General features: G+C 43.9%; 2 protein-coding genes across 3 annotated transcripts; one reads left to right on the forward strand and one right to left on the reverse strand.

The window, feature by feature from the left end:
- The first annotated feature begins 2925 nt into the window (after positions 1–2925).
- LOC115144121 (protein unc-13 homolog D-like) lies at positions 2926–15265 on the forward strand. 2 transcript variants are annotated; one of them, XM_029684865.2, is made up of 33 exons: positions 2926–3081; positions 4008–4040; positions 4288–4344; positions 4494–4601; positions 4781–4840; positions 4934–5000; positions 5207–5387; positions 5574–5618; positions 5713–5784; positions 5876–5945; positions 6175–6279; positions 6620–6712; positions 6807–6907; positions 6991–7108; positions 7197–7318; positions 9451–9541; positions 9643–9699; positions 9842–9939; positions 10071–10122; positions 10204–10334; positions 10463–10583; positions 11442–11594; positions 11756–11851; positions 12047–12253; positions 12772–12846; positions 12972–13057; positions 13220–13334; positions 13623–13694; positions 13846–13929; positions 14012–14132; positions 14222–14345; positions 14521–14738; positions 14814–15265. In XM_029684865.2, exons 1-33 carry the CDS (start codon positions 3019–3021, stop codon positions 14921–14923), a joined length of 3306 nt encoding a protein of 1101 aa, XP_029540725.1. In that variant the 5' UTR covers positions 2926–3018; the 3' UTR covers positions 14924–15265. The 2 variants fall into 2 exon arrangements, with proteins under 2 accessions (XP_029540725.1, XP_029540726.1); XM_029684866.2 differs by having other exon boundaries at positions 12972–13051.
- On the reverse strand, positions 14936–25730 carry unk (unk zinc finger). Its single transcript, XM_029684867.2, is given in 15 exon segments — positions 14936–16100; positions 16247–16507; positions 16690–16871; positions 17028–17213; positions 17299–17394; positions 17828–18041; positions 20563–20930; positions 21045–21132; positions 21311–21428; positions 21556–21691; positions 21801–21880; positions 21882–21929; positions 22080–22256; positions 22983–23192; positions 23704–25730. Coding segments are annotated over 15 exon segments (2466 nt in total). The 5' UTR covers positions 23853–25730; the 3' UTR covers positions 14936–15947.
- Between the last annotated feature and the right edge of the window lie 197 nt (positions 25731–25927).

Raw genomic sequence — 25927 nt, forward strand, 5'->3', positions numbered from 1 at the left:
AATCAAACCCACAACCCTGGCATTGCAAGTGCCATGCTCTACCAACTGGGCCACATGGGACTAAGCATATCAAGCTATCAATATGCATAATATCAAAAATATCGGGACAAGGCTAGAGAAAGTAATATGAAATGCTGATGCGGATTCTGACCAGTGGAGGCTTCTGAGGACGGCTCATAATAATGGCTGGTATGGAGTCAATGGAGTTTTTGATGTGGCACATGCGCCGAATACAACTTTACAGTGAAATGCTTACATACAAGCTCTTAACCAACAAGGCAGTTTTAAGAAAAATACGAGTTTAGAAAAGATTTTCACAATAAACTAAAGTAAAAAATAAAAAAGTAACAATAAAATTAAAATAACGAGACTATATACAGGGGGTACCAGTACAGAGTCAATGTGCGGGGGTACAGGTTAGTCTAGGTAATTGAGGTAGTATGTACATGTAGGTTGGGGTTTAGTGACTATGCATAGATAATTAACAGCGAGTAGCAGCAGCATACTTTTTTTTGTTAAATTTAGCGAAGGGGAGGTCAATGCAAATAGTCCAGCCATTTGATAAGCTGTTCAGCAGTCTTATGGCTTGGGGGTAGAAGCTGTTAAGAAGCCTTTTGGACCTAGACTTGGTCATTCCATTGACTTGGTCATTCCATTGACTTGGCCATTCCATTGACTTGGTCATTCCATTGACTTGGTCATTCCATTGACTTGGTCATTCCATTGACTTGGCCATTCCATTGACTTGGCCACTCCATTGACTTGGTCATTCGATTGACTTGGTCATTCCATTGACTTGGCCATTCCATTGACTTGGCCATTCCATTGACTTGGTCATTCCATTGATTCTGATTGAGTGACAGCAAACTTGGCTGCCTGCTGCAAGTTGAAGAGACAGACCAAGAGGCTTCTAATCAGCTTCTACCCCCAAACCACAAGCCTCCTGAACACCTAATCAAATGGCTACCCAAACTATTTGCACTGCTCCCCCCCTTTACGCTGCTGCTACTCTCTGTTATTATCTATGCATAGTCACTTTAATAACTCAACCTACATGTACATATTACCTCAATTACCTCAACTAACCGGTGCTCCTCTGTATATAGCCTCGCTATTGTTATTTTACTGCTGCTCTTTAATTATTTGTTAACTTAAAAAAAAAATGTTTTAGGTATTTTTCTTAAAACTGCATTGTTAGTTAAAGGCTTGTAAGTAAGCATTTCACTGTAAGGTCTACCTGTTGTATTCGGAGCATGGGACAAATAACATTTGATTTGATTTGACACACACACACACACACACACACACACACACACACACAGGCCTAATCTGCAGTTTTTTTTGCAGTGAGAAACATGCAGGGAGGTATTTTTCGAACATCTACTTAGGCATATTAAAACATTTACGGATGTGATTACAAACATGGGTATGGCCATGTCGGCACACCCCTAGCGCTGCAACACCCCCTAAAAGATGGAGCCTTTAGTAGTCCTGTATTAGCGGACCGATATAGTTGTCTGTAACATGGGCTAAAAAATGTATTCAGCACTGCAGCACTACTACCCACCGTCAGTGAAAATATCACAGCCCCCGTAAACTACTTCCCTCGGCTATAGGTGCAAGTGCTCTTGTTGACACCATACATTGGTTGACGCAGAAAACCTTCTGTGTGTAGGTTAGTCATCCCTGTGTGTAAGCACAACTGAACAATGAAAACTGTATTTCATGATCAAATTATTTTCTCTTTCATTTTCTCTGCAGGAGATTTTTGGTCAAGAACAGCTAGTCAGGTCTCATGCCGCGTTAAAAACAAATGGGAACTCGGAAATCTCGGACATCCGACTTCAGTGCATTCAAGACAACTGGGGAAAAAACTAGCTCTGACAGGAAAAAATAGTTTTGAACGATCATTTGCTCTATTTGGTTCTTAAACGGTAAACGTAAACGGTTTCCGTTACAAGATGTAATGAATACACCCCAGGTTTGATGAGTACATTTTGTGGTCAGTGTAGGCTGCAAAAGCCCATGGTGCTCCCCACCTTCTTTAGCTGTGATATTCCAAGAAGTCTTTCTCTTGACTGTAAGTTCTGTGCTGTGCTTTACCGTGGAGGGGTTGAGCTCCCAACTTCCAAGTTAAATGTATTCTTATATCTTGTGTCAAGGGCGCAATTTTGGTTTAAGAAGTGTATGGGGGGAGGGGGGGTTGCTTCCGCATGGTCCTAAAACACAACATTGCCTCGTTTTGTATCACATTCCAATGATAAAACTGGGGGGAACAAAAGTGCAATTTCAGAATGTGGGGGGGGGGACATGTTGCAAAAGTTGCGTCCCTGTCTTGTGTTATATTTTTACATAACAGGATTGCTACTGTGGACATTTCAGTGCCGAATGCAAAGCAACCATGTTCAATATTTACATTTTATTGCCTTGCCTAATCTACACATAACAGGATATTGCCATGTGGCATGTGTAAGGCCCTGAGAGCCATAGTTATAGCCTTCTTGGTCAGGCAAGTCTCAGACCCCCTTACATTGTGTTGCACACTGAGCTTAGACCAAGCAATGTTGCCTAAACCAAGATGTTGATGAAGTCACAGAGGTTCACTGTAGCTTCTAGAGGAAGCTTGGTGTTGATGGGCTTATGAGTTTTGTTGAAACAGAGACAAATGAGAAGAGAACACCATGCAGGGGAGAGAGAAACATGCCATGTTCTTGAAAGTGATGGATGGTGTGTGTGTGTGTGTGTGTGTGTTTGTTTTATGCGTTTGAGTGTGTGTACACTACTGTATACAGTTTGCAAGAGAAAGAGAGAGATGGCATTTGGACAAAGATAAAGAAACGGTTGCAAGTTACAGCAACCACCTTCAACAGGAAATGATGACTTCCTGTTGCTAAGCGATAGCACAGCTCTCTCGTATAGCCTCTCATCCACTAGACACAGCAGACAACACACAGCCACACACACTCAGTCATACAGTCTCACCAAAGACGGGCATTTGGCTGTTCGTCCACCTCAACCATGATGACAAGCCAGGATGGATTCTCCAGAACGGAAGACGACCTACTACAACCTCCCGATCAGGCAAGTACCAAACTTTGTCATGTAGAAAATACGTGAATGTAATGTGTTCAAATTTGTAATACGCAACTAAATAAATCCAAAGCATTCGTCTTCTGTGAAACACCTTTATTATACTGGCATTGGCCCATCTTATTAGAAAGGGTTTATATTGCATGTTTGGCACCATGTTTATCATCAGGCTCATGTGTGTGTGTTTAGAGTTTGATGTCCTCTTAGATAACAGTTTGGGAGGATGGTTCTCTACGGATGCTGAGGTCAAATTGGTTTGCAAAACTTTATTTCCCGCATCAGTTAAGTTTTGAGTGACTTCGAAATACCTTTTGTGTTGAGAAGAAATGTGTCATGATCATTGATGTTTTAATAACACTTTAATTACAGTTAATGTACTCATTGTGTAAGCAGAGTCCATTTGGTATTTCTAGATAAGATGTGACCATGAATCATACTTCGGTACTACTCGGTACTACATGAGGTCAGATGATACTGTATGGAGAGGGATGTGTTTTCACTTTTCATAAAAGAACCACAGACAAGACATCCATAGTTTTAATACCTGTGTGTGTGTGTGTGTGTGTGTGTGTGTGTGTGTGTGTGTGTGTTCATGTTTTATGTGCATCATTTTTTATCCAATCCTAAATTTGTGTACAGAGACTGGAGTAGTGTAGTTTCTTTATCGCCTTCAATGAGGAAGTCCCTGCCAGAATCGATGCCTATCTGACTTGTGTCACCATGACTATGCATGGGATTGTTTCACATTAAAACTCAGACATTTCTCAAGCTCCCCACTATTGCATAATTGCTATGTCCCAGCAGGTACATTTGGCCTATCTATGGCGTGGATTTCTAGGATAAGTATAGGGCCAGGGGTTTCTTGACCACCAGTGGCTAAACTGTGTTGTTTCCCTTCCACATTTGCCTCCATACAGACTCATGGCTCAACTTGGAACAGACAGAGACAGGTAGAGTGAGAAGAGCCTCTATTTTAAATATGCACAAAATATGAATGCTATTTTGCGATACATGCTTCCCAGAACCAAGCCTCGTGCTGCAATGAATATCATACTCAATTATGTTGTGTCTTGATTGTATTTGCCATTATCAAATTAACTATTAAGTAAGTTTGTACACCATCACTTTATGAACTCTGACTTCAGCATTTCCTGAATACAGCACACACAGTAGATAACAGGATCGATGTACTTTCAGGACTTTAAAGAGAATGAGAACCCAGAAGAGAAGGAGAAAAGACATAAGGAGCAAGAGGTATCATCGCTGCAACTTACAGGAATTGTGCTCGTTTTCATTGGCTTTTTCTCAACAGCAGGCTGCATTAGTAGTCCTTTTAGAGTCCCTATTGAAGGTTCATGTTTGTCCATCTTCTCTCTCTTTCTCCCACATCTTCTCCCTCCCAGCTCAAGTCGCTGTATAAAGAGCTGCTGTACACTATCACCCACAAGCTGGGGAAGCCAGCCTCGGCAGAGGTCTTCACTGACAACCAGCTGCACCAATACATCCGAGAGGTGATAATCCAAACAAACAAACTCAGCTAACCCTATAATGTACTAACCCTCTCATTTACATGACATCTAACCACACTCTCTCTGTCCTCAACCTCTCACAGACCAAATGCTGTGCTCTGATTATTTCATTGTCCCAATACTAATACCTTGTTGCTATCAAACTACCCCTCCCCCTTTAGGCTTTCTCTATGGCAGTGGATGAACACCAGAGTCTGACAGAGAGGGTCCAGAACACAGAGGTGAGTTAGCAGAGGAGTTTCAAAGGTCTATGAGAAGCCATTTGACCCAGCAGTATTTACCTATACAGTATCTAAGGGGGATCTTGTCCACAGCCTCCAATCTACTGTCTGATGGCCACTGTGAAGGAAGCCAAGGGCATCCTGGGAAAAGATGTCAGTGGTACGTCATCCTCACCTCAGATCTGTGAACACAATTCATTTCACTTAGGGTTAGGGTGAACTATTTTGATTATCTGGAGTTGGCAAGAGATTTCTCTATTTTGGTTGGTCCCTTTAGGAACAACAGATCTGGCAGAAGTTTTACTATTGTGGCATGCGAATCCAACTATAGCTGACCTCCAGTGGGTTGTGTTATATTGTCCCCAGGTTTCAGTGACCCATACTGCTTACTGACCATCCTGGAGGATGAGAAGGAGAGCAAGACACGACGGTCCAGACCTAAACCCCGTAAAGCCGTGGTGAAGGACGCCGTCTCAGACGAGAAGGTTTACACGACAGACACAAAGAAACAGACCCTCAACCCCATCTGGAACCAGACCTTCGTACTGTGCGTGAAGGAACATTTACATAGAACATAGAACCTATAAATATAACAAATCTATTAGTTTACTTTACATAGGGTGCCTTGAAATAGCCTGGTCCCTTGAACATCCTGACAAAGTGAACACTGAAGCTTCTCCATGTGGTGACTCTCATGGAGATTGTAAACATATTTCTTCCCCTGGGCTGGTAGGGAGTTTGAAGACACTGCAGTGGCCAGCTTCCACATTGAGATGTGGTGAGTTTCCAGTAAACCACTGTTCTGTTAGGTTGAAGTAAAAGAAACTCAATCTGTTACTTCATATTCATTCTGAACAATCTCTCTCTCATAGGGACAAGGATGAGGAGTTGTCTCTAGCACAGAAGCTAGAGGAGATCCGAACCAATTTTCATGGACTGAGGAGGTAGAGCTTGCATACACACATGCACTCGCTCGCTCACACACACACACACACACACATTATCCCAATGTTGATTGTTTCTGATCGCATTCAGGATGATCAAAGATGCTAAGAAGGAGAAAGGCCAGGATGATTACTTGGGAAGCATTGTGCTGAGACTGGAGGTAAAGCAGTTCCAAAACACACATGCTCCCCCACCCTGATGCTCACCAAGCAACACTCCTAATGTGTGTGTGTGTGTGTGTGTGTGTGTGTGTGTGTGTGTGTGTGTGTGTGTGTGTGTGTGTGTGTGTGTGTGTGTGTGTGTGTGTGTGTGTGCGTGCGTGCGTGCGTGCGTGCGTGCGTGCGTGCGTGCGTGCGTGCGTGCGTGCATGCATGCGTGCATGTGTGAAGGACCTGCATTGTACAGAGGATAACTGGTATGTTCTGGAGCCGAGGACAGAGACTTATCCAGATCGGGGCCAGTGTCATCTGCAGCTCAAATTCATCCATAAAGAGGTATGGAGCTCAAGTCCCTCTACAGCTCTCTAGTGGCAAATTATGTTTAATAATAAAGTAAAATTGGTCAACATAATGAACACACCAAACCAAAATTGTCAATCTACACATCTAGTCAGATGAGAGAAACACCCAAGAAGCAGGGTGGTCTTTCTCTTACAGTAACTGTGAGATATATATATTTTTTAAACAATGTTTTAATAACAGTTAGTAATAGTTGTTGATCCATAGTAAGCTCAGGTTATCACTTGTAGTTGGCGATGTGTCTGCTGTACAATTGTATTTTATTGTATGTGAAGAAAGAAACAGACCGATTATAGTGTTTGTTTGTCTGTGACAGAGAGACGGGACATTGAGTGCTGGTCGTAGTGCTTACGTCAACTACTGTGGGATCCTACTGCAGTTTGTCCAGTCACACATCTCTAAGCAGCAGGTAATACATGTTCAGTATCAACATTTGACAGTCATACATACATACAGCCTGTACATCTAGTGGTTCATCTGTGAAAGTAATACACCTGCCTCAGGGTAGTGTTCCATGGAAGGGGGAGTTGTGTGGGGAGGGACAGACCCTGTTGGACCTCTACGCCACTCAGTGTAACCTCTCACCTTTCCTGCAGGACCTGGCGTAAGTAGGCTACCACACACTCAAAACACATACACACATCTACACTCGTTTACATGTTCAAATTGACACTATATGTTTTATAGGAAGTGGATGGCCTACAGTAAACTATACCAGAGTTTAGAGGTGGACTCCTCAGTGCTGCTCCAGCAGCTGACCAGTATAGAGTACCACTGGCACCAGCAGGATCTGCCCTACCAACAGGTAAGACAGGCTTTACTTTGCTTTGATTGCATATTATATACTGTGTATATCATTTACTAAGGAAATAAACACAAACATATGTGTTCAGAAACAGGAGCTAGGGGACTCTCTCTGTGGTTTCCTGCAGTACGGACTGTGTCTCGTGGCCAAATACAGAGACATCTTTCCCCCAACGCAGGACGCTACCCCTCGCTTACACAGACTGCTCAGGTACCCTGCTGTATGTGTGTGTTTGTATTTGTATTTATTATGGATCCCCATTAGCTGCTGCCTTCCTGAGGTCCATCAAAATTAAGGCAGTTATACAATTTTAAAAACATTACAATACATTCATAACAGATTTCACAACACACTAAGTGTGTGTCCTCAGGCCCCTACCCCACTACCACATATCTACAACACAAAATCCATGTTATCATGTGTGTGTATGCATGTGTCTGTGTCTATGTTGGTGTAGCTTCACAGTCTGCGCTGTTCCATTAGGTGTATTTTTATCTGTTTTTTTAAATCTGATTCTACTGCTTGTATCAGTTACCTGATGTGGAATAGAGTTGTAATCATGGCTCTATGTAGTACTGTTCACCTCCCACTGTCTCTTCTGGACTTGGGGATTGTGAAGAGACTCTGGTGTCATGTCTTGTGGGTTATGCATGGGTGTCTGAGCTGTGTGCTAGTCATTTCAACAGACAGCTATGTGCTTTCAACATGTCAATACCTCTCACAAATACAAGTAGTGATGAAGTCAATCTCTCCTCCACTTTGAGCCAGGAGAGATTGACATCCATATTATTCATGTTTTTCTCTCTGTGTACATCCAATGGCCAGCCGTGCTGCTCTGTTCTGAACCAATTGCAGTTTTTCTAAGTCCCTCTTTGTGGCAGCTGACCACACGACTGAACAGTAGTCCAGGTGTGATAAAACTAGGGCCTGTAGGACCGGCCTTGTTGATAGTGCTGTTAAGGAGGCAGAGCATCGCTTTATTATGGACAGACTTCTCCCCATCTTTGTTACTGTTGTATCAATATGTTTTGACCATGACAGTTTACAATCCAGAGTTACTCTAAGCAGTTTAGTCACCTCAACTTGCTCAATTTCCACATGATTTATTACAAGACTTGGTTGAGGTTTAGGGTTCAGTGAATGATTTGTCCCAAGTACAATGCTTTTAGTTTTTGAAATATTTAGGACTAACCTATTTCTTGCCGCCCATTCTGAAACTGGCAGCGGCTGTTTTAATAAACACATTATATATGGAACAATTCCTGATTCTACTTGGATTATGTTGGTGAGGCTTCCATTAAAGAACACCCTCTGTGTTCTGTTAGACTGGTAACTCTTTATTCACAATATAGCAGGGGGTGTGTTGGTTCTGTTTTTCTGTGCTCCGTTTTATTTACTTACCAAATAAGGAACACTCAAAATGTGCACTTATAAATTATAACAGTTTGAATCAAAATACAGCTGTAGACTGAAGTCAAAGATCAAACATCACATATACAACTGATGCCTCTCATGAGATCTGCCCCATAGGAAAAGTCCAAGTTGCTTTTATCATGCTTGTAGTCAACCCCCTGTGATGTCACTGCATACGTCATTACCTACTACTCCTCAGACCAAGCCCATGCATACACGGCTATACTAACTGGAAAGAGATACAATAGTTCCAGTGTTTTCTAAGGCCTCAGCAGTAAATGTCCACTCCCCCAAGTTGATTTATAGAGGTATGTCTGACTATCCTCTTATCTCTTCTACTCCCCTGCAGGGCTCTTTGTTTATCTTTGAAATGCTTTCTCACAGACCCCATTTCTTTATAAGAGGCAGAGACTTAAAAAAGACTGTGGAACAATTCTAAAACCTTACAATGCATATATATCATTTTAATCTGTAGTCTAGGATCCTATAAATGTAGAGGAGGAGGGGTCCCATAGCCCCTCCCCTTCTATTAATTTAATACAACATAAGCATAATAAATTATTATAATACATCAAACATTTGGTGCAGCCCATATCATGACCCCAATTTGACCCATCAGGTGTAAAGCCATAACACATACGTTTTTCCGACAGCAGACCATGATCGATAATGTCAAAAGCCGCACGGAAGTCTAACAAAACAGACCCCACAATATTTTTATCATCAATTTCTCTCAGCCAATCATCGGTCATTTGTGTAAGTGCTGTGCTTGTTGAATATCCTTCCCTACACGCCTGCTGAAAGTCTGTTGTCAATTTGTTCACTGTAAAATGTGCGTGCGTGCGTGCCTGCGTGTGTGTGTGTGCGTCGTATATTATGTGTTTATTAAAACAGAGCTAATGAACAACCTGCGTGTTGTTTTGTTCTAGGATCCTGTCTCAGGTCTGTAAGACGCAGGCCTTTCAGAAACTAAACGCAGCTCAGTTTGACCTACATGACGAGGTCAACGAGGCTGTGCACGTAAGTACACATAGAAAGACTACTATGATGTGTACAGTTAATACTGTGAACGATCCACAGAGCTATTACTCTGTAAGACTAAACGTCCTTGTTTGCCTCAGGCTGGTACACAGGAGTGGTTCGCCATAAAGAAAGGGCAACACCAGCCCATGACCAAGGTAGGCTACAGACAAAGGAAGAGAGACCCCCTCCCACATATCAATTTCAAAGCACATCATGCACTTCTTTACACACTTTCTCTTTATACACATTCTGTAACTTTATCTCTCTTTCCCCCCCCCCCCATTTCCCTCTTCCCAGGACCTGACAGAGACCGTGAGTGCTCTCTCTAGACTGATAGATGAAGTACAGCAGGACATCAAGCACAACAAGGACAGCTGGAATAGAGTGTTTGTCAGGTAAGAGACAGACAACCATACAGAATATAAGTATGGTGGGAGGTGTCATTATCTGTTTGTGATATGAATGGACTTGAATGGGGTTGTTTCTCCCTCTCTCTCCATCTCTCTCTCTCTCTCTCTCTCTGTAGTGCTGTGCAGGTGGATGTGTTCACTGTAGTCTACCAAAAGCTGGACTTCCTGGTAAGTGGAGTCCAGTGTTTTTTACTCTCTACCGCTCTCTCCTCTGTATAACTCACACCTTTCCCCCTCTCTCTCCTGTAGCTGGCGGGGGAGGTGAGACACACTCTAAGCCTGTTGGAGGGTGAGATGGAGCAGAATCTAGCCAATAGCCTGTTCCCTCTCTACCTAAGTCTACAGGTCATCCACAAAGACAAGGCCTTCCTACAGAAAAGGTCAGAGATTACTCCCTTATGCTACATACTCAGTAGTACACACTACTTACACACTACTCCCTGACACATACTCAGTACTTCACACTACTACACTATATAATAGAGCTAAGGCTGTTGTGTTGTTTCAGGGGTAAACTGTTGGAGCTGACTAACTTCCATGAGGGCTTCCGTGAGGCGCTTCCCTATTGGTTGAACAAGGCCTTCAGCACCACTCAGGACAGGGTGGAGAGAGCTGTACAGGTGGACCAGGTAACATACTGTTATAACACAGCACCTAGAATAGAATGAAATTCCACCCACTCCTCAGTCAAAACTACCATTATCCCACCCATTCTCCCTCCAGCACAGGCGGGACTTCAGCCCCTTTGCCAGGTTAAATACACACACCTGCAGGCAATTAGTGGCAGCCCGACAAACCTCCAGTTGATACCTTTCGGTGTTGGTAGTAGTTCAGTAGGTTATACCTTTTACCTGTCGATGCATTTATTGAAAATACATCATCTGTACCATCCTGTCATCCCTGCTATTACATTCTATGATTAAAATAGGCTATAGCCTTTTGGACTGTTCTCCATCTCTCTGTGTGTTCTTACCGACACAATTTCCACGGTAGCCCATACCAACATCAGCAATACAACCTATACAGTTATATTATTCAATTGAATAATATAATAAAGTAGAATAGATACCAGCTACAATATTCACTGTACACCTTAAAGTTGCACTCCAGTTTACTTCTTCACCTGATATACTCAACAAAGGGCACATCTCGATAGGTGGTCGAGATATCCTCGTGATTTGGCACAAGTGGGAGGATTGGACTTTCCTATTTTGTTCTCTATTGCTCCTCTACTTTTCCCTCCAAGCAAGGGGGGAGGCCGATGACATCAGAGGGCACCATCAGACCAACTCCCTGAATGGCCTACATCTTGAAGTTTGCAACAAACAAAAAAAGCACTATTTTTCTCAAAACATATTTGTCTACATTACTGTATTTATACGTGGGATATTGTTTTTCAACAGGAAAAGTATAAAAGAAAAATGTCTGGAGTGCGTCTTTTAAAGCCAGGTAAGATACTTACTCCCTCCCTCCCGCTCTCCCCCAAGCTCCAGCCGCTGCAGTCGGGCCCGGTGCCCATAAAACACAGCTCGTCGGCAGTAGACCTGGTGACCTGTGTCCAGCCCATCTGTCAGCTGTGGGAGCAGCTCTCCTGGCCAGACCCCGAGGAGGCCTTCATGCTCATGGTCAAACTCACTGAGGTACTGCATCATAAACATACATCGTCATGCAAGTACACATAGTATCTCATCATAAGTAGACAAGGACATGCTCTATCGTACATTATCATACACAGATTTACTATTGTTGGCATACACGTTTTTTGCTCATTTTTCCGTGTGTGTGCCCGGTGTGCATTCAGGATGTGTGTAAGATTGTGATGAACTACTGTCGTATCCTGAAGGAGCGGGTCAGGGAGCTGTCTGAGAACTCAGACCCCGGCAGGGCTGTCAACATGGTGAGGGGAAGAACACTCCTCCCTCTATCCGCTTCCACTTTAATTTATTTTCCCTTCTCTCTTTCTACTTGTGTCCATCTCGATCACAATCTTTGTGTGTCTATCTCCTCTTCTCTCAACTACATTTAAGTGAATTATGTTCATGGCCATCTCTCTGTGTCTCTCCCTCTTTCACCCCCCCCCCCCCCACCCCAGCTGTGCGTAGTAGTGAATGACTTGGAACACCTGAGGTCAGTGCTGATCCGCCTGCCCCAGCAACTGAACTGGGCAGGGCTTCGAGAACGTACCCTTCACGTGATAGGGGACCCTCAGTTCCACAACGTGCTCCCCTCACAGCTGCTGCATGCACAGGGGGTCCTCAACAAAGAGATACGCTCTGCCTTAGAGACCGTTGGACGGAAGGTAGGGGCGTAGGAGAGAGGGGTGGGGTTCAATGGAGGAGAGTCAAAAGAGACCTAGACCAGGGCTGCGTTCAGTACGTTTTTACGGAAACGGTACTGTACTGAACGACCAGGTAAAAAACGGGGAGGGTGTGGGTTGGGGAACGCTGTCAGCATGGCCACTTCCCTTTAAATACATCACTCAATGCTTCAAGCCACACCACGCCACACCCACCAAACGGGAGCAAAACATACCTCAAAGTCTGTTCAAGAACTTACAAGAACATTTTGGGGAAACGTGTCGTTCAGTACAAACCGTTCCGCAACGTAGCAAACGTTCAGGCGAACTGAACGCACCTCAACTCACATTTTGAATTCAGTCTTGGCCTCTAGCATTTCTTAATGAACCAAATCTAAAACAAGGCCAAACCAGGAAGTCCAGCCGCCCTTTAAGACCCAAATGCTTCAGAAATTGGCCTATAGTCACCTTCATTAATATAGTTTATAGTTATTGAAGTAGCTCTCTCTCACTCTCTCCAGCTGAATTCAGACATTGCGATGTACGTCCGCAGCATGTCTACTCGATGCAGAATCCCCTCCAAGTCCACGGAAGAAGTAAGAAACTGCCGTCAGCCATTTCCGATTCAGCAATACTGAATTTATAGACAAACATTTCATTGACTTATGAAAAGCATATTGCTGTAACTGACACAAACTGTTCCATGTGTCCCCTACCGTAGGCTGTGGTTCCCCTGATAAAATATCTGGAGAGAGAACTGCAGTACATGAATGAGAACCTAGTCCAAGAGAACTTCAACAGGTACAGGTACACACACCTGTAGCGCCGATCACACACTCTTTCTGGTTCAACTGGTGCTGAACATGTATCACCCTCTTTGTTCCAGCATGCCTGTATGAATATCGTAGAGTAGTAGTTGCCAAGCCTTTCAAATATTCTCGTCATCTCCACTCTTCCTTCCTTCCCCAGTCTGTTGACTCCGTTGTGGACTAACTCCATAAGGACCTTATACCAGGTAGCTACACAGCAGAAGCAGGAGGATGGACTCATGGTGTTCTGTCAACGACTGCAATTCACACTCCAGGTTAGTTAAGTACTGAGTACACACTCCAGGTTAGTTAAGTACTGAGTACACACTCCAGGTTAGTATGGTACTGGGTACACACTCCAGGTTAGTTAAGTACTGAGTACACACTCCAGGTTAGTATGGTACAGAGTACACACTCCAGGTTAGTATGGTACTGAGTACACACTCCAGGTTAGTATGGTACTGAGTACACACTCCAGGTTAGTATGGTACTGAGTACACACTCCAGATTAATACATTATTCTTAAATACACACTTCAGAACATTTCTGACTGTGTGTTGCAGTGTCTGGAGCAGTGTTTTCATGCTGAGGGGAATGGAATGCCACTGGATACTCTTCACGTTGACAGCTACAAGGTGAGTTCATGTTGGTTACATTTCACATTATATTGTTAGAAACATATATGGTTCTATAAGGACATGTAGAAACATGAAATGGGGGGGGGGGGACCTTGGGTTATAAACACTATACAATAACTCTCTTTCCTCTCTCTACTCATTCATTGAGATTCTGAAAGCTCATCTGACACACAACTCTCTCAACTGCCAGCAGCTCATAGAGAAATTTCTGGATAGAAAAGTATGGGAGCAGGTAAGAGACTATTTCATTTGTGTTGTATAACAGTAAAAAGCATTGCTATAGAGAATACATTGAATCTGTGTTTGTGTAACAGAAGGTTTACAGTGGAGAGAAGTACGGCGCGGTCACACTCCTAGCATCCTACAGGAGGTCTGACCATAGACTTAGAGTGGAAGTGTTGAATGCAGCTAACCTCCTACCTATGGACTCCAACGGTAATTGGTTTCCTCTCCTTGTCTCCTTCTAGACAGGTCAACTAGACAGGTTTTCTTACAGATCAGATATGTCTCCTGTCTCTCTCCAGGTTCCAGTGATCCGTTTGTCCAGTTGCGTCTGGAGCCTGGTCATGTGTTTTCTGAGGTGGAGCCTCGCACCACCCAGATCAAGAACTGTGACCTCAACCCCCTGTTCGACGAGGCCTTCGAGTTGTAAGCACTAGCTCCAACTGCTGCCCTTCCGTCGCTACATTGGTGGCAGCGGATAATCCAAGTCTCTCAGATCTTTTCCACTTTAACCTTGCCTCCTACTCATCCCTGCCCTTAGGACCCATACAAGTAATTCTCTCTCATTCCCCTCTTCTTCTTTATGTACTCCCTCTGTCAGTCTGGTGTCAGTGGAGCAGTGCCAGGCTGCGGGGGCGTGTCTGGTGGTGACAGTGTTGGACTATGACACCCTGACAACAGACGACTTCGAGGGGGAGGCCTTCCTGGCTCTGAAGGCAGTGCCGGGGGTCGGAGGGGGATCAGGGGACAGACAGGGGCACCAGCCAGACCCCTCCCCGGCCCAGATACGCCTGCCGCTCATGCACCCCAAACCAAACGGTATGATTTGGAATTCAATTCTGTGAAAATTAAACACAAAGGTGTATGATACTGAAGTGTGTGTGTTCTCTCCAGATGACAGTATCCTGAAGCTGTTGGAGTCGAGGAGAGGAGAGAGGGAGGCTCAGCTGTTTGTGAAGAAACGCAGACAGAGAGAGAAACAGTCACAGGAGGGGAAACAATAACACACAGCTTCATCCAAAAATATACATTTGTTTTATTTTTTTATACCAAAACACACAAAAATGAATCACTGTTGGTGGCTGCAGTAGGACAAGGTGTGAACTTTGTGCCAGGTCTATGTATAGTAGTAATCATGTCTTTTCACTGGTTATCAACACACCCCTGCTGTTTCCAAAGCCTGACACCTGGTGTAGTCAGTGCATGTAGCAAGTATGACATACAAGAACTATGTATGCTTGACATGAGTTTGACAAACTGTGAAATATCAAAATGCTTACAAATGTAAATTATGCCCCAAAAACATTATACATAGATTTTTATAAAAAGAAAAGGCTGGCATTTGAGTTAACGTGAAGCGCCTTGTTATTAAAATGAAAAGTCGGCATAATTTCAGACTACACAATTGAATAGTACATTTTTCTTGATTGTGTTAACATGCTCCCATCTTTCCGGTTAACAAATAATAATAATATTAGACTGCAAACCTGAGTCAGTCACGCACAGAAACTATCTGCAAGCAACACAGACTGCTGCGTCCAAATAGTTTAACATGGCTTTCCTTCCTTAATCTGCAATTTCTTTGTAGGCTTCCACCATATGTCCTTTCTGTAGTTTCAGATCAGTGTGAAGGAGACGAGGAGAGGAAGCCTTTTTATACTATTGAGATGCAGCCCTATTCTTCCTCGGACTATAAGTCTCCTTAGCAAAAACAATAATAACTAACGGTAAAAACTAAAACCTTGTACTCCTTCAAATGGTGGCCCACTTAGGCTTCACCATGAGATGGCTGTCTGGATCATACATGCCTTTAACAACTGAGTCAGATTTGTGGTTTAGCTTGTAATGGTTAAAGCCAGGTCTGTGGTTAGAGCTGATCCTGAATCATTTCTTATGGACGGGTAGTGCATCTAAAAAAAAAAAATCTGATCTTGAATCAGTGACTATATGGACCGGAGGCTGGTCTTTGGGCTGGTCTTTGAGTGAGGATACCATATCTATATATGGGCTATAGATAGTGGAGTTCGGTCAGGATAACTGATCTAGGTTCTGTTCTGGGCAAAGGGGGCACTCTGTAGAGCTGGTGCAGCTGTCACACAGTAGACCATGTCCACAGGGCAGCGAGACCGATCCCTGCTCTCCACACGTCACACAACATTGACACTGCTTTCTATACACCACCTGGATAAGGGGAAGGAAGAGGGGGAGAGGAGAGGTAAAAGAAATGTCTGCTGGTTAGTTGGGGAATGTTTCACATCAACAAGCATAGCTCTGTGTGTATGTGAGTTTGCATGTGTATACTGCAAATATCAGTGTCTCTCCTTTACCTGTTCCACAGTGTGTAGACATGTACAGAGCTGGGCCTGCAAACTGAGGACAGACTCTAGAGGCAGTCTGTGGAGCAGCTGGAGCTGGTGGAGGCCCAAGTGAGGGTTCTCTCCTGTCCTCATGCTCTCCAGCGCCTCCTGGAGAAGGGAGGTCTGTCTCTTTGCCGCCTCCTCAGCCTGCCTGGCCCGCTCCGCTTCAAGAGCTGACCGACCGGCCGAGCCACGAGACTCCTCTGCATCAGACTTCAACACCGCCCACGACTGGAGCGAGAGCGGGATGTAGAGTAGGGGAGGGTGATGAGTGAAAAGAGGGAGAGAGCAACAGAGGGAGAAAAGGGGAAGGAAGAGAAGGAAAATGTTTTAGTCTGACCCATCTGTTGGTTTATTTGTGTACACTAACATGCGCACACACACAAACCCACACCTACTCCCACTTCTCGTACCTGTGCTGTATGCCTCCAGGTGTGGTCCCAGTGTTTCAGTAGTCTGTTAGCATCGTCTAGTTCCTGTCGGACCCGGGCGGTCTCCATGCTCTGGCCCATGGTGGGTAGCAGGGCCGGGGGCGTACCGGGAGAACCCTGGCCTGATGGGTGCTCCCAGATACTACTGCTCATACCATTCAGACCTGCAATACAGGAGACATGGAACACATGAGACATGTATTTAGCTGAGGTGTCTTTGGAATGTATGGGAGAATTAAAGAATTATACACATTTTAAAACCCTCTAATTTTGTAGGATTTAGGAAGAAAAACACATGATCTAAAAAGATATCCACAAACCTAAAGAACTATGCGATGGCCCCAAGAAGCTGCTTTCTGATTTGCTGGGCTGCGATAGATGGGAGGAGAAGAATGGCGATTGGTGGGCTCTGATTGGTGGAGAGGGCGAGGGGGAGCTGAAAGGGGCAGAGCTGCACAGGGTTCCTGGAATGTTGACAGGAGCAGAACTCTGGAGCTGATTTCCTCCTGCAACATCAATCAATAATTAAATTAATCAATCAATCATAAAATTCCACTCAGGTGTGTGCGTGTGTCTTGGCTCCATACTCACCCAGCATGGCTCTGGGAAGAGCCGAGCTGCTGTCCAGACTTCTCTGCAGGGCAGACATGCCAAAGTCATTCAGGTCCAGGTCATCCAGAGCTGACTCTATACAACACATTATCAACCAAAACATCAGTCTGTCAGATCTGTCCCACATTATCAACCAAAACATCAGTCTGTCAGATCTGTCCTACATTATCAACCAAAACATCAGCCTGTCAGATCTGTCCCACATTATCAACCAAAACATCAGTCTGTCAGATCTGTCCTACATTATCAACCAAAACATCAGTCTGTCAGATCTGTCCTACATTATCAACCAAAACATTAGCCTGTCAGATGTGTCCCACAGCAATCAAGTGGCAATGTTCTTCAGCGACATCCCATGTAATTGCCCCTCAGGGATAAATAGAGTTTTTTTTAATTGAATGGAATGTTAGGAAGTGAACTACAATAGTTAGCTACTTTTACAAATGGCTAGCTCCTCTAAGAGTATTAAGAGTTTAAAAAGTCTACTGTGCCTGTGTGACTGACTCACCCACTACAGACTCAACGGTGTCGCTGGTGGGATAGAAGGGCAGTGCGTTGGCATTCATGCCCGGGAAGAGGCCTGGTGCTGGGGCTCCATGGTGGTGGTGGCCCTGGTGGAGGGGTCCAGGAGGGGCAGGGCTGGGAGGGGTGGCTGCCAGGCTGGAGGGAACACTGGAGGACAGACTCAGAGGACTACCCACTGGGAGGAACACCAGCAAGTCCTAGAGAGAGCGAGAAGGGTGGTGGTGGTATCTTCTATACAGACTAGTGTAGATATAGTACAATAAGCAATGTTGCCTAATAGTTTCTGCATTCAACAATGTGATATTACTGCCTTACAGAGACATCAAGACAATGAATGACAAGCTGGCTGAAGCAGCAACAGACACCCAAGCCAATAATGTGTAATTATCAAAATGAAAAGAGGACCAAGGCACTCTTCATATAATTAATTAAAATGCCTTTATTTGTATAACATGTTCAATAGAAATAAAGTTTTAAAAATCAGACGCGTTTCGGCTGCATGGCCTTCGTCAGGGAGGACAAAGAAATAATACAATGTCCTCTTTTGAACAGCTTTTCAATGAGCCCTGATTGGAAGAGTGAGTGGTTACACAATTGATTGGACACACCTAGTAAGCAGTACTATACACATTAAAAAGTGAAATACAGTAGCTATGTTATCATAAAAATACAACTCCAAGCTAGAAGTATTAGAACACTTAGAAAGGTAGTTCTAACCTTAAATATGACTGGGAGAAGTGTCAAGAATAAGAAAGCAATATATTCCATAGTACACTAGAACACAGCAAAACATTAAGTTTTTGGATTTACAAACTACAGGCCACTAAATACCCTGGTTTAAATGAAGATATGGATTTACAAACTACAGGCCACTAAATACCCTGGTTTAAATGAAGATATGGATTTACAAACTACAGTCCACGAAATACCCTGGTTTAAATGAAGATATGGATTTACAAACTACAGTCCACTAAATACCCTGGTTTAAATGAAGATATGGATTTACAAACTACAGTCCATGAAATACCCTGGTTTAAATGAAGATATGGATTTACAAACTACAGTCCACGAAATACCCTGGTTTAAATGAAGATATGGATTTACAAACTACAGGCCACTAAGTACCCTGGTTTAAATGAAGATATGGATTTACAAACTACAGGCCACTAAATACCCTGGTTTAAATGAAGATATGGATTTACAAACTACAGGCCACTAAGTACCCTGGTTTAAATGAAGATATGGATTTACAAACTACAGGCCACTAAGTACCCTGGTTTAAATGAAGATATGGATTTACAAACTACAGTCCACGAAATACCCTGGTTTAAATGAAGATATGGATTTACAAACTACAGTCCACGAAATACCCTGGTTTAAATGAAGATATAGATTTACAAACTACAGTCCACGAAATACCCTGGTTTAAATGAAGATATAGATTTACAAACTACAGGCCACTATGTACCCTGGTTTAAATGAAGATATGGATTTACAAACTACAGGCCACTAAGTACCCTGGTTTAAATGAAGATATGGATTTACAAACTACAGTCCACTAAATACCCTGGTTTAAATGAAGATATGGATTTACAAACTACAGGCCACTAAATACCCTGGTTTAAATGAAGATATGGATTTACACACTACAGTCCACTAAATACCCTGGTTTAAATGAAGATATGGATTTACAAACTACAGGCCACGAAATACCCTGGTTTAAATGAAGATATGGATTTACACACTACAGTCCACTAAATACCCTGGTTTAAATGAAGATATGGATTTACAAACTACAGGCCACTATGTACCCTGGTTTAAATGAAGATATAGATTTACAAACTACAGGCCACTAAGTACCCTGGTTTAAATGAAGATATGGATTTACACACTACAGTCCACTAAATACCCTGGTTTAAATGAAGATATGGATTTACAAACTACAGGCCACTAAGTACCCTTGTTTAAATGAAGATATGGATTTACAGACTACAGGCCACCATATACCCTGGTTTAAATGAAGATATGGATTTACAAACTACAGGCCACTAAGTACCCTGGTTTAAATGAAGATCTGGATTTCTCACCCTTCCTGTAGCGTCGTGATGGGTCCATTTGCTGTCATCTAGTGGACATTTTGCTCAATTGCCTTCAGCTATGTTTAGACTGTTGTTGTTCATGTTTTTCTGTGTACTATGGAATACATTGCTTTCTTATTCTTGACACTTCTCCCAGTCATATTTAAGGTTAGAACTACCTTTCTAAGTGTTCTAATACTTCTAGCTTGGAGTTGTATTTTTATGATAACATAGCTACTGTATTTCACTTTTTAATGTGTATAGTACTGCTTACTAGGTGTGTCCAATCAATTGTGTAACCACTCACTCTTCCAATTAGGGCTCATTGAAAAGCTGTTCAAAAGAGGACATTGTATTATTTCTTTGTCCTCCCTGACGAAGGCCATGCAGCCAAAACGCGTCTGATTTTTAAAACTTTGTTTCTATTGAACATGTTATACAAATAAAGGCATTTAAATTAATTATATGAAGAGTGCCTTGGTCCTCCTTTCTTTTTGATGACCAATTTACCCCTTTTGCCAAAGAGCACCTTCTGTCTACCAAAATGTACTATTGTGTGCCTTAGTAGCGCTTCCCTTCCTCCTCTTTCTAATGTGTAATTATAGTTCGAAGCTGGTTGATTTTGACAATAAAAAGGTACCTGTTTGCTGTGATGAGACACCATTTCTCTGTTGCGCTGGTCCATGGTAAAACTCTTCTGTTTGGCATGGTCTTCCCTCTCGTACCCCGGTGCCCTACCGTACCCCCCTTCCCCAGCCCAGGGGGAGAGGGGTTCACCTCCCCCACACACGTCCTCACACAACGACAGCACCCTCCCTAACAGGCCCTGTTCTGCCACACACACCCCCCCTGATGGGGAGAACGGACCTCCAGACAGAGACCCAGATCTTCCACCTCGGCCCCCAGGGCTGGAGCATCCTTCCTGGGCAGGGTGAGGGTCTTGGGGTCCTGGGGGGAGAGGTGGGGAGCTGGGGGTCTGAAACGAGGGTTCTTCACTGATAGGGGGCTCTAGGGGACAGGAGGAGAAAGAGTAGATCAGTTACTTACTTGCTAACTATCATTTTACAACACGATTTTGCTAACTTTCATTTTACAACACGATTAGGGTGTTGAGACACTTACTGTTGTCAAGGTGTGCAAAGGCACAGAAGGGGCCCCGGGGGCAGCTGCCACACTGCTGCATATCGTTACACTTCGTGGACTTATAGATCTGGAGAGGCACATCAGACAAAACACACCGTCAGTTAATATAGAGTTCTAATTTGTGTTAAGCAAATGTAGCTAACTCGAACCTTGGCACAAATCTGCCAATGATATAAACGGATGACCTAGTTATAATTTGAGACAAGGAGCATGTTTCTGAAGTTAGGACGGACCGCATCACGTACCTCAGGGTGAAACTGCTGCTCTGTGCGTGTGTGGCAGTACTGGCATCCCTCTGCCACCTCACACTTACTGGGATCTCCCCACTCCTCACTGTGCTTCACCGCTGGGCACGGCAGCGCTCTGGAGAGAGAGAGAGACCCCACACACTTCAGTGTTGTTTTTGGGACACAAGTAAAAAAATCTATATATTTTTAAACAGGTCATATGACCTGTGTGTGTGTCGAATGGATGTGTGCATGTTTTGTACCTGTATTTGTGTTTGTGTGGACTACGCCGCCTGTCTTTGCTATTGTGGTAGTACGGACAGGCGTAACCTTGGCGACACAGACGAGGAGGCTTTTTACACAGATCTGTCTTGTAGTGGGACAACACATAGGTGTTATCTACAGAGAGAGAAAGGGAGAGAAATGTAGTAGCATTGGAATCATGGCCTTCACATGGAACAGCCATTGATCAGTTAAAGGATGTGCATGTGTATGTGTATATTCGTACCCTGCCAACGCGGTTCCTCACTCAGGATCTTCTCAATGAGGGCGGTACTGGCCGCCAGCCCCGACTGGCCCTCCCCCTCCTCCCTCAGCAGCCCCCGACCCCCCCTGAGACTCCATCACCTGCACCTCCCTGGAGAGGGGAAGAGGGGCGGACATGGAAACGAGACCCGTTAGAAAGTGGAACAATGAAACAGAAATCTCTGGCTTTGGGTCATTAAACTAAACCTTAATTTGAAGACGAACAGAAGATGTGTCTCCGCTGCACTGTATACTCCTGTACCTGACATCGTAGACGGGACATCGTAGGTCATGTGATCCGTGGGCGAAGGCGCAGTGGGAGCCGTTCTTACTGCAGTGGCCCTTCCCGTCCGTCTCGTGGATACAGGAGCCCGTCTTATAGTACCTCAGGTGGTACCGCCGCTCTGTGTCGCCCGCCGTACGATGCAGGTATGGACATCTGGAAATCACAAATTGGGAAAACAAACTACACGTCTTGCTGGGTCATGTGATACTGTCTCAGAGCCACAGTCTTCCGCATTAGCGTTCCCCTTGTGTGTGTTAATAGGCTGAGTGTGTGAAAGTGATAATGTGTCAGCACTTCTCCTGATCTGCCTGAGGCATGGCCCGGGGGGGCTGTTTTCAGCTGCAAATCACAGCAGTCAACAACAATCACCTCAGCTATTCAACTGAATGGGTACACCTCATTGATAAACAGTACCCTCAATCTGAAAAGAAAACTCAATCTCAGATTCTTAGGTGCTTTATTATGCAATGCAGAGCATGTTCTGTGTATCTTTAGGATGCAACTCATCACACCGATTGTCAGTCTGCACAGTACGGGGCCGTTTGTTCACTTGGTGTCGGCGTGGTGTGTTTATAGGGACCACCCGCTGCTGGCCATTGACGGTCATAATTTTCGCCCGTTTCTACATGTACAATCGGTTTGCAAATGACTGCCGGCACCCTGATCAGAGGTGCAAAGTACTCTCAGCCGAGCAAATCCTACCAGTCTGTCCATGCCTTTAATGTGGGGAACTCAAGAATTGACCCAATAGGGCAGATTTGAGACCCCCAAAAACATTGGTTTTAGTGCACCATAAAATAGTGAAGAAAACAAGTGTCTGTCTACTGTACCAATAGATAAAATCTAAAATCTTTCTCTTCCTCTCTCACACACACTTACTCATCCCCGTCAGAGCAGGTGCCTGTGCCCTCGTCGTATTTGGTGCAGTAGACGTCTGGACTGTAGTTGAAGGTTCCGTCCCGCCTGCGGATGGGCCTGCGCCGCCGCTGGTTCAGAAAGTGCCAGTGGAAGCAGGCAAAGGGCCGGTGCTGGGTACACTTGTGCTGCACAAACAGAGGACACTGTTCTGTCCTGAACTCCTTCAGATACCTGCATAGGGGGGGGGGGGCAGAGAGGGAAAGAGAAGAAATGGGTAGAGATATAGGAGTAGGACATTAGTGCATGTGGTATATTTAATACCAAAAAATTAACAATAGCAAGCTGCACTTCTTAGTTATCACAACTTTTCACCTATGTTGCAGATGTAAACATGCACCCTCCGACTCAGCTCTCAAAAACACACTGACACAAAGGCAACTTATGAACCATTAGACCAATTAAAGTGTCTTACACTGTAATTTGACGGCATATTATCATATCCTGACACAAAATGCCCCCAAACAGTCCAGGGCTACTGTACAAATCCAAACCACGCCAACTCAGTCAACAGTAGGCCTCTCACTTATATTGCCTAACTAGAATTGGTATACACTAATGCAGACCAGCGATAGCTGGTAAAAAATACTTAAAATCAAACCCGACAGGAGCAATTTAACTAATTATCCTAACGTCAGTGGTTTTTGGGTGTGTTTATACACGTGAGGTTGTGTGGTCTACGTACGTGTAGTGTTGAGGCTTCTCAGGCTGTACGTGCAGGACGTTGGCGGGAGACGTCGTGCCACCTGCGGGCGAGGAGGATGAGGAGGAAGAAGGTCCACCGGAGGTCGTAGCCCCCGACGAGGACGGGGGCTTTGTGTGTGTTTTCGACATGTTTTCCTCTTTGAAGCTTTTGTACCAGCGTTCTGTTTCCAGTGTGCGACGAAGTCCGCATTCTTTACCGATGCGCGCTTGCGCCTGGTACGAGGAAGTGGAAGCGTCAGTTCGAAGGGTTTGCTAAGAACTGTGGGGCATGTAGTTCAACATCGTATGTCCCCTTTGCCTTTAAACTGTGTTTTAGCGTCTAGAAACGTCAATAATCATTGCTTGTGATACGGCCTTTGAAACGTATGGCCCTTATTTACAGGGCCGGCTCCAGCCTTTTGGGGGGCAAGATTTGGTTCCTGCAATTTTACACATTTTTCCATTGGGCGAAGTAACATTTTTGCAATTTTATAAAAAAAATATATATTGCAATTCTACTTATGTTGGCATGGGGTAGAGATGAATTTAAAAATATGTTTTACAGCTAATTTCCTACAATTCTAATCCATTTTGCCATTGGGTGGAGACACATTTTTGCAGTTTTAAAGCTAATTCCCTGCAATTCTATACACAAGTGACTGGAGCCAAACATGCCCTTATCTTTCATCAGTGAGAAAGAATAATTATTTAAATTAAAAATATATACACTTACTATAGGAGTTTTTAACAGATCAATACAACTATGGTATGAGTGCCTCCACCCAACGAAACTACACTTCCCAAGTTACGCTTACACACAGGTGTTCGGAGCATGCTAAATGGCTAATTAGCACAGGTGGTCGCCTCTTGTCTGCCGTCTGTTCTCCGTAAACAAGCGCTGTAACATGGAGATATGGTCATGTGGGAACACCAAAGGTGTCAGCATGCTTCAGTTCAGCTGGTGCCTAGCAGAACTCGGCTAGCCGAACAAATGTGCTTGCATTCTCTCTTAAATTCCATGATGATCTGGATGCGACTTCCAAATAGAGGGAAAGGTAATCCCTGGATTAACTATCTAATGTTAGCTAAATGTAGTAATACATAATTGACAATTCTGTGAACTGTCTTGGGCAAGTTTTAATTTGATACAGTACCTGTTAGCAAAGGTGTCAACTAGAGAGGCTGTGCAGGAGTTGCAGGGATTTGTAGCCTTGCATGATGTGGCGCAGTGGTCCAAGGCACTGCATCTCTGTGCTAGAGGCGTCACTACAGACCCTGGTTTGATTCCAGGCTGTATCACAACCAGCCGTGATTGGGAGTCCCATAGGGCAGCGCACAATGGGGCCCAGCGTCGTCCTGGTTAAGGTTTGGCCAGGATAGGCCGTCAGAGTAAATAAGAATTTGTTAACAGACTTGCCTAGTTTTTTTAATTGAACCTTTTATTTAACTAGGCAAGTCAGTTTAAATAAAGATGTCTACTTTTGATGCTAATGAGCATTTTTTTTTAATCTTAAGAGTAAATAGAGCCTAAAAGTCACCTTGTCCGAGAGAGAATTAAATGATTATGAAAATGTCACGCCAGGGTAAGCATACACAAGACACAGCCCTGTTTGTAAAATCTCGTATGAGAAAAATGAATGGTGGAAAAACAATTGGAACCATTTCCCTGTTTGACCGCTAGGTTTTATGGGTATTTTGACACCTCCACTGTGTGGCTCTATTGAATAATAGCTACTGTTGACCAATCTCCAGGATCCGAACTTCAGTTTGCCTCCAGAAAAATGCGGGTTGCCCGAACAGCCCCTCAAAAAAAATCACACAATTCAAAAACGTACTCATAATATATGCACGAACTCTACCGAACTATTTCGGCTGTGAAGCATGTGGACGCCTTAACCCTATCAAGGTGTATATCAATTTAACCTAACATGTTTTCCTTGTTCTTTCTCGCTGATATGAAAGATAAGGTCCTTATAATTGCACAGAATTGTTAGACCATGTTGAGACATGTTATGAATCCCATTTTGTTAAAAAAAAAAAAAGAACATTGAAATGGCAATATTTTCAACCAAAGTAGTTTCCTATAATGTCCCGGCTGCTGATTGGCTACAGAGGACAGCCAACAACCAATGAGAGGGTGACTTTGTTAACCAATGAGAGAGACGTTTTGATGGAGTTTAAACCAATGGTCTCACGAGTTTCTAGTTCTCAACCAACCGGATTTA

The sequence above is a fragment of the Oncorhynchus nerka genome, linkage group LG16 (genome assembly GCF_034236695.1).
Source record: "Oncorhynchus nerka isolate Pitt River linkage group LG16, Oner_Uvic_2.0, whole genome shotgun sequence".
Taxonomy (NCBI): Eukaryota; Metazoa; Chordata; class Actinopteri; order Salmoniformes; family Salmonidae; genus Oncorhynchus; species Oncorhynchus nerka.

Bases quoted from the DNA above. Each gene is read 5' to 3' on its own strand.
- LOC115144121 (XM_029684865.2), top strand. From the start codon at position 3,019: ATGATGACAAGCCAGGATGGATTCTCCAGAACGGAAGACGACCTACTA. The intron at 6,908-6,990 runs GTAAGTAGGCTA...TATGTTTTATAG, and splicing joins CCTTTCCTGCAGGACCTGGC to GAAGTGGATGGCCTACAGTA. The intron at 14,739-14,813 runs GTATGATTTGGA...TGTTCTCTCCAG, and splicing joins CATGCACCCCAAACCAAACG to ATGACAGTATCCTGAAGCTG.